The 12815-nt window shown below is 31.6% G+C and overlaps 2 protein-coding genes across 2 annotated transcripts; both read right to left on the reverse strand.

The window, feature by feature from the left end:
- Window positions 1-654: 654 nt before the first annotated feature.
- LOC131182943 (uncharacterized) lies at window positions 655-3225 on the reverse strand. The gene is made up of 5 exons (XM_058152470.1): window positions 2796-3225; window positions 2566-2689; window positions 1398-1724; window positions 1176-1283; window positions 655-1032 (listed from the first exon to the last, which is right to left on the reverse strand). Exons 1-5 carry the CDS (start codon window positions 3098-3100, stop codon window positions 655-657), a joined length of 1242 nt encoding a protein of 413 aa, XP_058008453.1. The 5' UTR covers window positions 3101-3225.
- A 12-nt stretch (window positions 3226-3237) lies between these two features.
- On the reverse strand, window positions 3238-8052 carry LOC131182945 (uncharacterized). Its single transcript, XM_058152471.1, has 6 exons — window positions 8038-8052; window positions 4980-6963; window positions 4658-4889; window positions 4300-4575; window positions 3454-4184; window positions 3238-3251 (listed from the first exon to the last, which is right to left on the reverse strand). The coding sequence occupies exons 1-6, from the start codon at window positions 8050-8052 to the stop codon at window positions 3238-3240; spliced, it is 3252 nt and encodes a 1083-aa protein (XP_058008454.1).
- Between the last annotated feature and the right edge of the window lie 4763 nt (window positions 8053-12815).

The raw sequence follows: 12815 nt of genomic DNA on the forward strand, positions 1-12815 counted from the left end.
ACGGAAAAATCCGTCGCAGATGGGCTAATTTTCGTCGCAAAAAATTTTAACGACTGATTTACGACGGATACGTTTTCATCGCTAAAACACTCGTCAGAAAATTTTGCGACCAAAATTCTATCCGTCGCTAATATTTAGCGATGGAATTAGCGATGAAATATGTCGTCACTAATATAAATGAAACCGAATTGATTTTCAGTTACTAGTGTCGTCAGAAAAATGTCGTCGCTAATCCGTCACAAATCTGTGTCTAATTTTATCACTAAATCCGTCACTAAAGTTATATGGTCTGTCGGTAATGCATAAATAATTTTTAAAATTTTAAAATTCCGTCGCTAATTTGTCGTAAATCTGTCAAAAAATAATATTATTTATTATTAAATTCATTATTTTTTAATTATTTTGTTATTCCTATAGAATAAATTAATAAAAAAAATCTATAAATCAATACAATATATTAATTATGATTTTCCTAATTAACATAATTAAAATGCATATATTTATAAAGTTGTAAAATAATCCATACAAAGTAGTTAAATTAATAAAATGTAAGTTAAAATACAATCATATTCAGAAAAAATACTATTAATATTTCACACATAATAATATCTTTAAACAGAAACATAAATAGCATAATCAATTATCTAGATTATCCTATGGATTTGTAGAGTCTGAAGTGGTTGGATGTGAAGATGTTGCAAACTGAGTACCACCTGTGGTCTTTAACTCCTTTCGCACCTGATCAAGTATTTCAGCCATCATCTCTGCCCTCATTTGTGATGCTTTTTCATCTATAAGTTGTTGAATTTCCTCTTGTGTCATCGCAGGCAGAGAAGATGACCCAGGATAAGCAGATGTGCATGATTTAGAGGTAGATGATCCACTTGTTTGAGATTTTGCAGAAGACCCAAAACCATACACCCTTCCTTTATTAAACCCTCCAGATACTTCTATCCACTTATCCATATCAAATATTGGTGGGGATTCAGAATTAGAACCATATTTCTCCACAATTGCACTTGCATAATCTTCCTAAAGAAATGAAATACAGTAATATCTTATTAAATGAATAGCCAACACACATAACCTTACATTATAATCTAATACAACTTAATGACAATGAAATTAAATTAGAAAAATATTGTGGTAAAATTAATATTTTCAAAGAAACTTACATCGACCCGTTGTGATTTGCCATCAATGAATACACCATCATCACCCTTTTTGGTGTGAGTTGCTCGAAATACTTCAATCTTATTTGGTGGCCTACTTAACTTCTTTGTCTACAAAATAAAAATTATCGTATTGTGTAATCAACAAAATACACACTAAATAATTTTACAACCAACAAAATGCATAACAATAAATAAAAAATAACTTAAATTAAAAAATTATACCAATCGATCCTCATGAATCTCAATTTTGATTGAACCACAAGCATGTTTTGTAATTGACCCATCTTTTACTGTCATTCTATTAATCTTAGCAGATTGTGACTTCTTTCGCCACTCTAGAGAACTCCAATAAGCAACAAGCTCATTCCACACCTCTGCTTTCATCCAGTTTGGTCCTAGATTGTACAAATAAGCAATATCACTTTTCTTGTGCTTCACCAACATTTCATTCCTAGCTCTGTTAAGAATATCACGAAATCTATCCTTCCCAAGCTTATCCCAAGCAAGACGCACATTCTGCTCTTCAGTTTCATCCCACATGTAACGACCCTAAAAATTTCATAGTCAGATGTTATAAATAAATATGACAATTTATATTTCAATCATCCAATAGATAAGTCATGTCAAACTAGATGAATACCCTAAAATAACAAGTATTATCCATTAAAATCTGACAGCATTTCAGCTGTTTTTCAAACATCTAACAACAAAAAGACACAACCTGTTGAAAAGCCACTTCTATAATAATCATCAACATCCATTAATTCACAGCCTTCCCACCATATAAATTCAACATATTCAATTGAATTAATTTCAATATAAATAGGTAATTTGTATCTCACTTAGCTCATCCTTCATCTTATTGGGTATTTACGCCAAGATAAGTCATGCCAAACTAAATGAATACCCTAAAATAATAAGTATTTTCCATTAAAATCCGGCAGCATTTCAGCTGTTTTTCAAACTTCTAAAAATAAAAAGGCACAACCTGTTGAAAAGCCACTTCTATAATAATTATCAACATCCATTAATTCACAACCTTCCCACCATATAAATTCAACATATTCAATTGAATTACTTTCAATATAAATAGGTAATTTGTATCTCACTTGAAAATTTGCAAATAGCTCATCCTTCATCTTATTGGGTATTTCTGCCCAAGATAAGTCATGCCAAACTAAATGAGTACACTAAAATTCCAAGTATTTTCCATTAAAATTCAAAGATTTCAAATTGTTTTTCAAACATCTAACAACAAAAAGACACAACTCGTTGAAAAGACACTTCTATAATAATCATCCACATCCATTAATTCACAATCTTCCCACCATATAAATTCAACATATTCAATTGAATTAATTTCAATATAAATAGGTAATTTGTATCTCACTTGAAATTTTCCAAATAGCTCATCCTTCATCTTGATGGGTATTTCTGCCCAAGTTTTCCATGGAGCTGTAAAGTGCATCTTAATGTCATTGGTTATTGAGCGAGAGACAGATATATCCAAGAAGCTGCACCATTAATAACATTTAAAGTAAAAAAACTTCACTTAATAAGAAAATTTTTTGTAGAAGTTTTGTTTAATTTATCTCAACCGTCTTAAATATTGTTACTTACACAAGGCCCCTTAATCTTATCATTTGTCGATTTGTTGGGTTTACTGGTGTTGGCTGCCCTAAATTCGGACCTCTAGTTCGAACTGATGATGATGACGATGCTGCTACTTGCCCCCCTAACTGTAGTGGAGTAGGTGAAACTTGAGTATCCACTGGCAACTGTAGTGGCTCATGTCCTATGCTTTGGTCTTCATTTTGTTCATCCCTCAAAGACTGCATGGGTTGAGACATTGTGTCCTGTCGACCCCGTCCTCTACCTCTAGATGATGATATTCTACGAGGCATCCTGTAAAGCACAATATCCATAAGTACCAAAGAGCAAATAAATGCATATATGTAAGAATTTCATATGGATTACAAGCTATGCAAAAATAATAGCTTCACAATCACATATAATAATAAAACACAAAATTACACAACAACTTAAGCATGAAACAATGAAATTACCCTTTTTGTACTATACAATAATGAAAATCAATCATCATCACTATCATCATCTTTATCGTTTTCATTTTTGTCTTCGTCTTCATCTTCCTCTTCGTCTTCGTCTTCATCTTCATCTTCCTCTTCGTCTTCCTCCTCCTCCTCCTCCTCCTCCTCCTCCTCCTCCTCTTCCTCCTCATCCTCTCTATTTGGTTGCACTAAATGTTGCAATTCACTTTCATCTAACTCTACTATATGATTTGAATCAAGTAGCAAGCATGTATCATCAAGTTCAGTAGTTGGTAAAATTTCTAAAGGTCGAGAGATATCATCTTCTTGGTAAGCGACCTCATCAGAAATAAACCGGTTATCACCTATATCAACCACCTTATGAATGTTAAATGTGCTCCTAGCTTTGGTTTTGAATACTGCACACCAATCACCCCTTGTTTTATTAATTGCAGGATATTTTGTGTAACACACTTGTTGAGCTTGATGGGCTAAAATAAATGGATCATTAGAGGCAAGCCTTGATTTGGGATGAATTTCTATAAGCCCATGCTGAGGATGGACTCTTATCCCTTTATTAGTGTCAAACCATTCACATTTGAAAAGAATTATATTGTTTCCTACTCCAAAATACTCCAACTGTAGTACCTCATTCAACAAACCATAATAATCACTTTCATATTCATTGTAACAACTTCCTTTCACCCAAACACCACTATTCAATGTTTTTCGATCTCTACCATAATCATGTGTATGAAATTTAAAACCATTCACAAAGTACCCCTTATATGATTGAACTGTACGTCCAGGGCCCTGAGCTATTTGGTAGATGCGCTCTTCAACTTCATTCTTCTCTACATATTCTTTGAACCAATTTGCAAAGTCTTGTTCCCGCAATTGTTCCAATTGTTGGTCATTGATATCTGGTATTATACCTCGTAAATGGTTATCAAACATCCTACACAATAATTTGATCACTTATATGTTGTATTTCATTAATTAAAAAGAGGACACATGTTAGTTAAGAATACTTACTCAATAAATGGTTCGATCTCTTGACAATTCAACAATACATAAATATGAGCAGCAGAATACTCCTCATTTGACATGATCCTTCTATGTGATATTCGACCAAAAGGTCGACCTGAATGAGTGAAATTGAAATGCTCCCCATTGGTTCAATGTTTCCCCCATCATCATTTCTTGGAACTTTGTTTAATCTTGTTGGGATTTGTGGCTCAAAGTAATGAGAACAAAAGGTTGATATTTCCTCAATAATGTATGCCTCGACAATTGAACCCTCAACAGAAGCTTTATTTCGGACTTTTTTCTTCAAGTCAAAAAGGAACCTATTATTAACAAATTTGATTGTTATTTCATTAAGAAATATATATGTGAAATAAATAAAAAAGTCATTTTTACAATATTTACCGCTCGAATGGATACATCCAACGATATTGCACTGGTCCACCTACTTTGGCCTCATAAGCAATATGAATAGGCAAATGCTCCATTGAGTCAAAGAAACCCGGTGGGAATATCTTTTCTAACTTGCAAATTGTTTCAATAATGTTTTTTTCTAATATCTCAATATTGTCCACAAATAGTATAGTTGTAGTAATGTCCCTAAAAAAATGACTAAGCTCAGTTAATGCATCCCAAACTGCTTTAGGCAATATGTCACGAAATGCGATTGGGATCAATCTTTGCATCAATATGTGCAAGTCATGACTTTTCAATCAAAAAAACTTACAGTCATCCACACTTACAGCCCGTGCGATGTTGGAAGCATATCCATCAGGCAATCTCAAATCATTTAGCCACTGACAAATTATTTGTTTTTGTTCTTTATTCAAAGTATAAGTGGCTTTAGGTTTGCATACTCTACCACTATATTGCACTAAGTGTAATTCAGGATGCTTGCAATAAACTTTTAAGTCCTCTCTTGCTTTGGAGTTGTCCTTAGTTTTCCCATTCACATCCATAACTGTGTAGAATACATTGTCAAACACATTCTTCTCTATATGCATCACATCTAAATTATGCCGAATTAAATTTGAATTCCAATATGGAAGCTCCCAAAATATACTCCTCTTGACCCAATTATGGTGTACACCAAATCCAGGTATTGTTTGCTTCCCACCAGTTGTCCCAAATACAATATCAGGTAGTGAATTTACTCGATTTTGTATAACATCACCAGACAAACGAGGAGGGGGTGCACTCCTTTCTATGACACCTTTTTTGAATTTATCTTTTTGTCTTCTGTATGGATGGTTGAGAGGAAGAAATTGGCGATGACAATCAAAGAATGATGCTTTCCCACCGTGTTCAAGAACAAAAGCTTTACTACCTTCCATGCAATACGGACAAGCCAATTTTCCATGTGTGCTCCATCCGGATAACATACCATATGCAGGAAAATCGCTTACTGTCCATAAAAGTGCTGCTTTCATATGAAAGTTCTGCTTAGTATGAATATCATGAGTCAAAACTCCTTCAGTCCATAACATTTTCAACTCATCAATCAAAAGCCTCAAGAACACATCCAAACTCTTGCCAGGGCTTTTAGGTCCCGGAATCACCATATTCAAGAACATATAAGGTTTTTTCATGGCCATCCAAGGAGGTAAGTTATACACTGCAATTATTACTGGCCAACAAGAGTAAGGATTAGAACGTTGCCCAAAGGGATTGAATCCATCAGTGCATAATCCAAGCCGAACATTCCTAGGGTCAGATGCAAACAAAGGATAAGTGCGATCGAAGTGCTTCCATGCCTCACTATCAACAGGATGTGACATAGTCCCATCTGTATGTTGGTTAAAAGCATGCCATACCATGTGCGCTGCGGTTTTGGATGACATAAACAACCTTTGAAGCCTAGGAATCAAAGGCAAGTAACGTAACACTTTAAATGGTAGATTTTTTTGTCGAGCCGTACCTGATTTCCTTGGCTTATACCGAGGGTGACCGCAAGTTTTACATGATGTTCCATCACTGTTTTCTTTGTAATATAGCATGCAATTGTTGACACAAACATCGATTTTTTGATAACCAAGCCCCAGAGTTGACATCATCTTTTTCGTGTTGTAGAAGTTGCTTGGCAAGAGATTACCTTCTGGTAGCATGCTCTTTATTATTGATAATAAATTGTCAAAACAATTATGAATAATGTGGAAATCTGACATGCAATTTAATAGTTGAGATACAGCTGATAAGCGTGTATGATTATTGCAACCTTCCCATAAGGGAGCATTAGCATCATGTAACAAGCCATAGAAACTTGAAGCACTTGGATTTGGTTCCTCTTGTTCAAGGCCCATGAAACAATTTCTCACTCCAGCCATATCCTCATCAAAATTCATTGCTTCCATAACCATACTTCTATAATTATTTGTATCAGTTGGTTGAGTCATATCATCAATTGAAGTACTAGAAGTTGGTAAAGAATTAAATTCAGATGTGAAACCTTCACCATGCGCATCCCACTGAGTATATGCCCTAACAAATCCAAATTTATACAAGTGATGGGTGACATCAATTCTTTGTAGGTATTTCTTGTTCTTACATTTAGAACAAGGACAACGAATCTTGTCATTGGAGGCAACATCTACTTGTGCATAGGCAAAATTTAAAAAATACTCCACCCTAACCTCAAATTCAGGATTAAGGAAGCCATTGACATCTAATCGCTTATACATCCAACTACGATCTACAGACATGATATATATTTTCTGAAATTCAAACAAAAGTGGAAACAACAATTAAAAAATAAAAAATAAATTAGCAACAAAAAAATAGAGAGCTGATAATTAGCTTTAAATTTTGCCAACAAGATTGATATGAGTGATAAGACTATATATCTATTAAGAAAAGTCGAGTGTTTAATCCTTGTAAATGAAGAAAATTCCTACTGAAAGTGTTTATTCTCATAATGGGCCACCCCATCGCAAGCAGAATTAGAAATAATCCAGTGACTTAAGAGATAATGCCTAATAAAAAAAAATAATTATTTGAATTTTTCAATAATAAATTTAGTTATTTTAAATAAAACATAGAAATCTATCCTACAAATAGGGGTGGTCAACAATTCAACTGGAACCATAAGATCATTCTCAATTTTGATTTTATTGTTTTTAATTTCTTTTTATTAGATATAAGGTAAAATAATCTATTATATATATATATATATTTTTTTTTTCTTTTTTTTTTTCACATAGTTGTTGGCTTATGGACAAATCACGATTTAACTTCCTTGGACTTTTGGGCCTATTTTTTCTCTCCAACTGACTTCAAATTTATCATGTTTTCATACACTGAATTATAACGTCTACTTTCAATAGATAAATTCTCAGACCCACCAAACTCCTGGGCAACACTTCGAATGTTCCCAACAATCACAGTAAAGCAAATCCTTTAAACTTTTAAAAATTAAAAAGACAAATTTTTTTTTTATTATTTTTCAGATCTTAATTTGACTCAATATTTTTCTTTACATTAAAGCCAAAATCAAAACAAATATATTATTTATATTAGAATTATTTAAATACCCTAAAATCACAAGAAAAGTTGTTTTTAAGGGAGAAATTATGTTTCTTTCTATTCTAATAATCCAAACATAAAGAAAATTTAATTTCATTCAATTTTATTTAATTTCACTTCATTTCCATCCAAACAAAGGGTTTTCCGCTTCCAACCACCCGGTACTTCTCAATTACCAGCAAAGCTCCACAAATATGTGTTTTATTGGTCAAACCTAAGTTTGCGTGGACAGCCCTCTACTACAGCTTCTAAAAAGACACACATACCTTCACCACAGCCATGTCCTAATGATCTCTCACTAAAAACACCACATTCGCCAATAATTTCACCTATTCAAGTTAACACCTGACAAAGTCGAACCATTTACTGACCAAGCCCTTGCTCAAATGAGGAAATTAAATAAAATCGAACCACATTTATAATATACACTTACAGACAAGAATATATTTTGGAATCCAGTGAAAAAGGATCGGATACCTCCATGGCGTTCTACTTCTTCAGACATTAACTGCCCGACTCAAAGGATGCAGATAAGAGCTATTATCTAACCATATCTATCCATCGTATGAAAGGGGCGATAAGCCAACAACTATAGTGAAAATACCAGAAACTATTCTCAAATAAAGCAACGTTTTGCAAAATCAACATTCCAACAGCACCACAGATCATGAAACTGCTACACTGTCATTGCATCAAGGATAGATTGAGGGCCTAATATCATCAACATATTAATATCTACATTATTTATGTCCAATCAGTAAAATGGGCAAGCTATGAGATGTGAAAGAAATCAAACTTAAAAGTGGGCTCCATAATGAGAATGAGCATATGGAATAAAGAAAAAGTTATACCTCTAAGTACATCACCAATAAAATAATTTGTGAATACTACTGATGATGGGCATGTTAGCAGGCTAGCAAAATGGTTTCTTTAAAAGTTCAGAATATTCTAACTTAGTAACATTGCTGCAGAAGGTATCCTACAGTCATACAGAGGATCTAATCTTTGTTTTTATTGTCTTTCTGTTCTTGGTTTATTTGGCTAAGTATTCTTGTTTGCTTTGTGGCTTTTTATTTTATTTCATTTTTTTAATATTTTAAATCCACATCAGGTAGTATGGTTAGGTGTATGGAGTAGAACCATTAGTCTTTGGGTTCTAACCTCTGTTAGTCGTTTCCCCTCGCTCGATGTTATTATCATTTTTCTTTAACATACTTCAACATTCTTCATTATAGATTGCTTATCATTTTAAGCTTTTGACTATTTCCCATTTGCGTTTTACGCATATTCGGCTCATTTTGTCCTCGAGAATCAGAGTAGTCACAGAGGTGTGTAGCAATATGTAGAAAAACTCACTTTTCTAAACCTAAAGGAATACATTATGACAGTTGGAAACTGATTGAGACTACTAGCCATTGATCAATTCAACAATAACACCTCATAAAGAATAACAGATTATAAAAGCTATTGAGAACCAGAGACAAATCAATACTGACGACTAATGAATCATGCATTGAACCAGAATGCGAACTAACTTAGATCAGTACATTCATTAATACTGATATCATGAATGAGGAAAAGAAATGAAATTGCACGCAATCATTTCAAATGCACCAAAAATGGATTACTATCCATATCCCAAAAATAAAAAGTAAACAGAGACATTAAACAAAAGGGTTTTAAAGGAACATTTATAACAGAAACATAACAAATGCAAGAAAATTTTCGACTTCCTTTCCCATTATTAATGATGCTATGTGTGCAAAAACCTTCAAAAAAACAAGAAATTGAGAACGCAAGAAATTCGAATACAAATCTAAAACTAAAATCAAATAAAAAATAAAACCAAATTACTTACCCGTTGAGCGCTAAAATCAGAAGCAGGAAATTGAGAACAAATTATTGTCGAGAGCGCTGAAACCAAATTACTGAGCAACTCCTCACTGTCGAGAAAGAGAGAAAAGAGGAAGAGCCGTTTTGAAAAGAGAGGAGATAAAATGCGGCTGTCAACATTAGGGTTTTAAGTCTTACAATCTAAACTTTCTGACGGATTTCTGAAGGAATTATTGTCCGTCACAAATTTTGTTAATAACCCGTCACTAATTAGTTTAATATCCGTCACTATTAGCTTAAATTGATACCCGTCATTAATCCGTTGAAAGTCTGTCGCTAAACGAAATTTTTTCTGACGGATTTATTTCCGTCGCAAATTCCGTCTCTGAAACAACTATTTTTTGTGGTGTTTATCAATAAATTTTAATTTAATAATATTAGAATTATCTTTGAATTTAAATTGTAACGAAAATTAAATTGTGAAAAAAAAAACTTTTTTAAATTATATCACTCATCTCATATATTTAAGCTTGAGTTTTCCTTCTCAATTCTCCTATTAACAAGAAATAACAATAAGTTAAAGTATTTGTCTTAACTTATGAAAATTAATTTATAAGCTAATTTGAACTTATAAGTATTTAAAATTTTAAGCAGTTATGTATTTGATTGAATTGCTTATAAGTGAATGATAAACAATTAGTGTGTTTGGTAAAAAATAACTTTTAAGTACATTTATTATTAAAATGATTAAAAAAGATATTAAATTAGATTTATGATAAAATTTAAAAAATTAAATAAGGATAATATAGTGAAATACTTAATTAAACTGGCTTACAAGTGCAAAACTAATAAGCATCAAAATAAAAAGTTGAGTCCCTCACTTATTTTTTTTCTTTTTTTTTTTAATTTATAAACTTAATTTATAAACAAAAAAATTGTTATTAATATTAAGGTCAATATATTTTTAAAGCTTATATAGACTAAGATAAACACCGCTTAAATTATACTACTGTTATCTTGCTTGAAAATTTTTATTTACTAATAAATTTTAATTTAATAATATTAGAATATTTATAAGACAGTGAAATTTTAAGTCTATAGCAGAAACTATATTATATAAAAACAATATTAACGTTTTTAAAACTAATCAATTAAAATTACTTGACTTAATCTAATAATTGAAATTATATTACTCATTTAACAGATTACTTGAGCTTTCAGCATTCAATTTTTCTATTAAAAAAATAATAATAAGATAAAGTTAAGATTTTTTTTTTTAGCTATGCATTATAAATGCCTAAATTTTGAATACAAAATCACGTTAAAAACAGTAAGTAAAAATAAGTTAGAAATAAAATATGATTCTTTTCAACAATTTACGATTTAAATATTCCATTCTGATATATTTGTATAGTTAAAAAAATTAAAAAAAAAGGTAACAATAAGCTATTCTAATTAGAAATCTATTAAAATTTTAAGGAAAAATATATTATTAGCAATTACTTTTTACGAATTATTGATGTATTAAAATTTTAAATTTGAAAAAAAAAATTAAAGATAAAAGAATATAATAAATTTTAGGTGCAGTTACTAAACTTTATAATTAATTTATTTTAATTATTATATTGAATTTATTTTAATAAAATTATTCATCCTCTAATTTTTTATTAGCATTCAGTCAAATTAAAATCTGATAATCTCTAGTAAAAATTTTACGTAATATGTTTTATGTGGCTTTAAACTATAAAAAAATTATATTTTTATCAGGTCTAATTACAATTTATATATATTTTTTATTTTTTTAAATTAATAAATATAATAAATAGTATAAAAATAAAATTTATTTTTAAAGATTAAAGTTTTTCTATTTAATGTATTTAAGGGATAAGAATAAACGCCAAATTGACTGGCCAGCGCTGAGTTTGACATTATCTTCTTTTTTTTTTTAAATTTTTTTATTTGAAATTTACAGGCTGTTATTTGTAAACTCAGCCATATGGGTCATTATCTCCTTTTTGTCGGGGCAATGTTAGTACTATGCCATTCACTAAATAAAAGAATCCAATGAAAAAGTAATCGGTCCTTTGATGGGTGTGTGTTTTGTCATCATTTTATAAAGGTGAATATTTTGATTGAGTGGTGTGAGTATATGTGTTTATTTTTCAATAAAAAAAAAAGATAAATATTGAGAAGTGAATTGGTATATATATCTATAAAAAAAAAAAGTTTTAATCTTTTAGAATTTCATACCGATTATACATTAGTATATACATTGAGTTATATAAGTTAATATATTTTGGTAAAATGATATGATTTCTGTCACGACCCATCCTATGGGTTGGACCGACACTAAAACCTGAGCTGGTATAAAGCCTCCGAGACACGTAGTAAGCCTTATTGTTCTCAAACTCATACTAGGCCCACAATTTAGGCCCAATATGCATATAAAATAATTTAAATTAAACTGTTATAATTTTATTTCGGGCCAATTTCACCCAGTAATTATCAGAAACTAAAATTATGGGAGCCTAGCTCAACCCTGTTACATTATTTACAAACTATTTAAAACTCATAAAAATTTTTCATTTGTTAATACAAAAACTTAAATTAATGCAGTCACTGACAGGATTGATGCTACTGCTAGTACATGCGGAGTTCTAAATTACAAATTTATATAATAATAATACAATTAAATAATTTTTTTCATAACCTGAGAGGAAAGGAACAGGTTATTTTGAAAAAGGTCTCCTCCTGTAGCCTGAAAAAATATGGTGAATAGGAGTGAGCGTTCGACTCAGAGAGTAAAATACCAATTTTAACCGTAATCTCTATAGCTATCTAAAACTAATGCACTATGTGGAGTGAAATGCAACATCGTCATAATTTTCATACAATTCATATCATAACAGCAAAAAGGTAAATTTGAAGCACTCACACACCCAACACTGTCAAACAATACACATATGGGAGCTAATCCCCTATACAGCCCTCTTAATCCAACATCTGCCAGCGAGTGTCTCTCAAGCTAGACTTTCGCTTAATAAACCAAATGCGGGTTTCCAGCGAGTGTCACTCAAGCCGTGTCTACCCCGAAGGACTGGGTCCCAGCGAGTGTCTCTCAAGCCTTGTCTACCCGTCCTGTCCATGTCCAATACTATACCACACGCACGCTACGCACACACACTGCTCCAAATGACCACAAATAACATCC

The sequence above is a fragment of the Hevea brasiliensis genome, chromosome 9, assembly GCF_030052815.1.
Source record: "Hevea brasiliensis isolate MT/VB/25A 57/8 chromosome 9, ASM3005281v1, whole genome shotgun sequence".
NCBI lineage: Eukaryota > Viridiplantae > Streptophyta > Magnoliopsida > Malpighiales > Euphorbiaceae > Hevea > Hevea brasiliensis.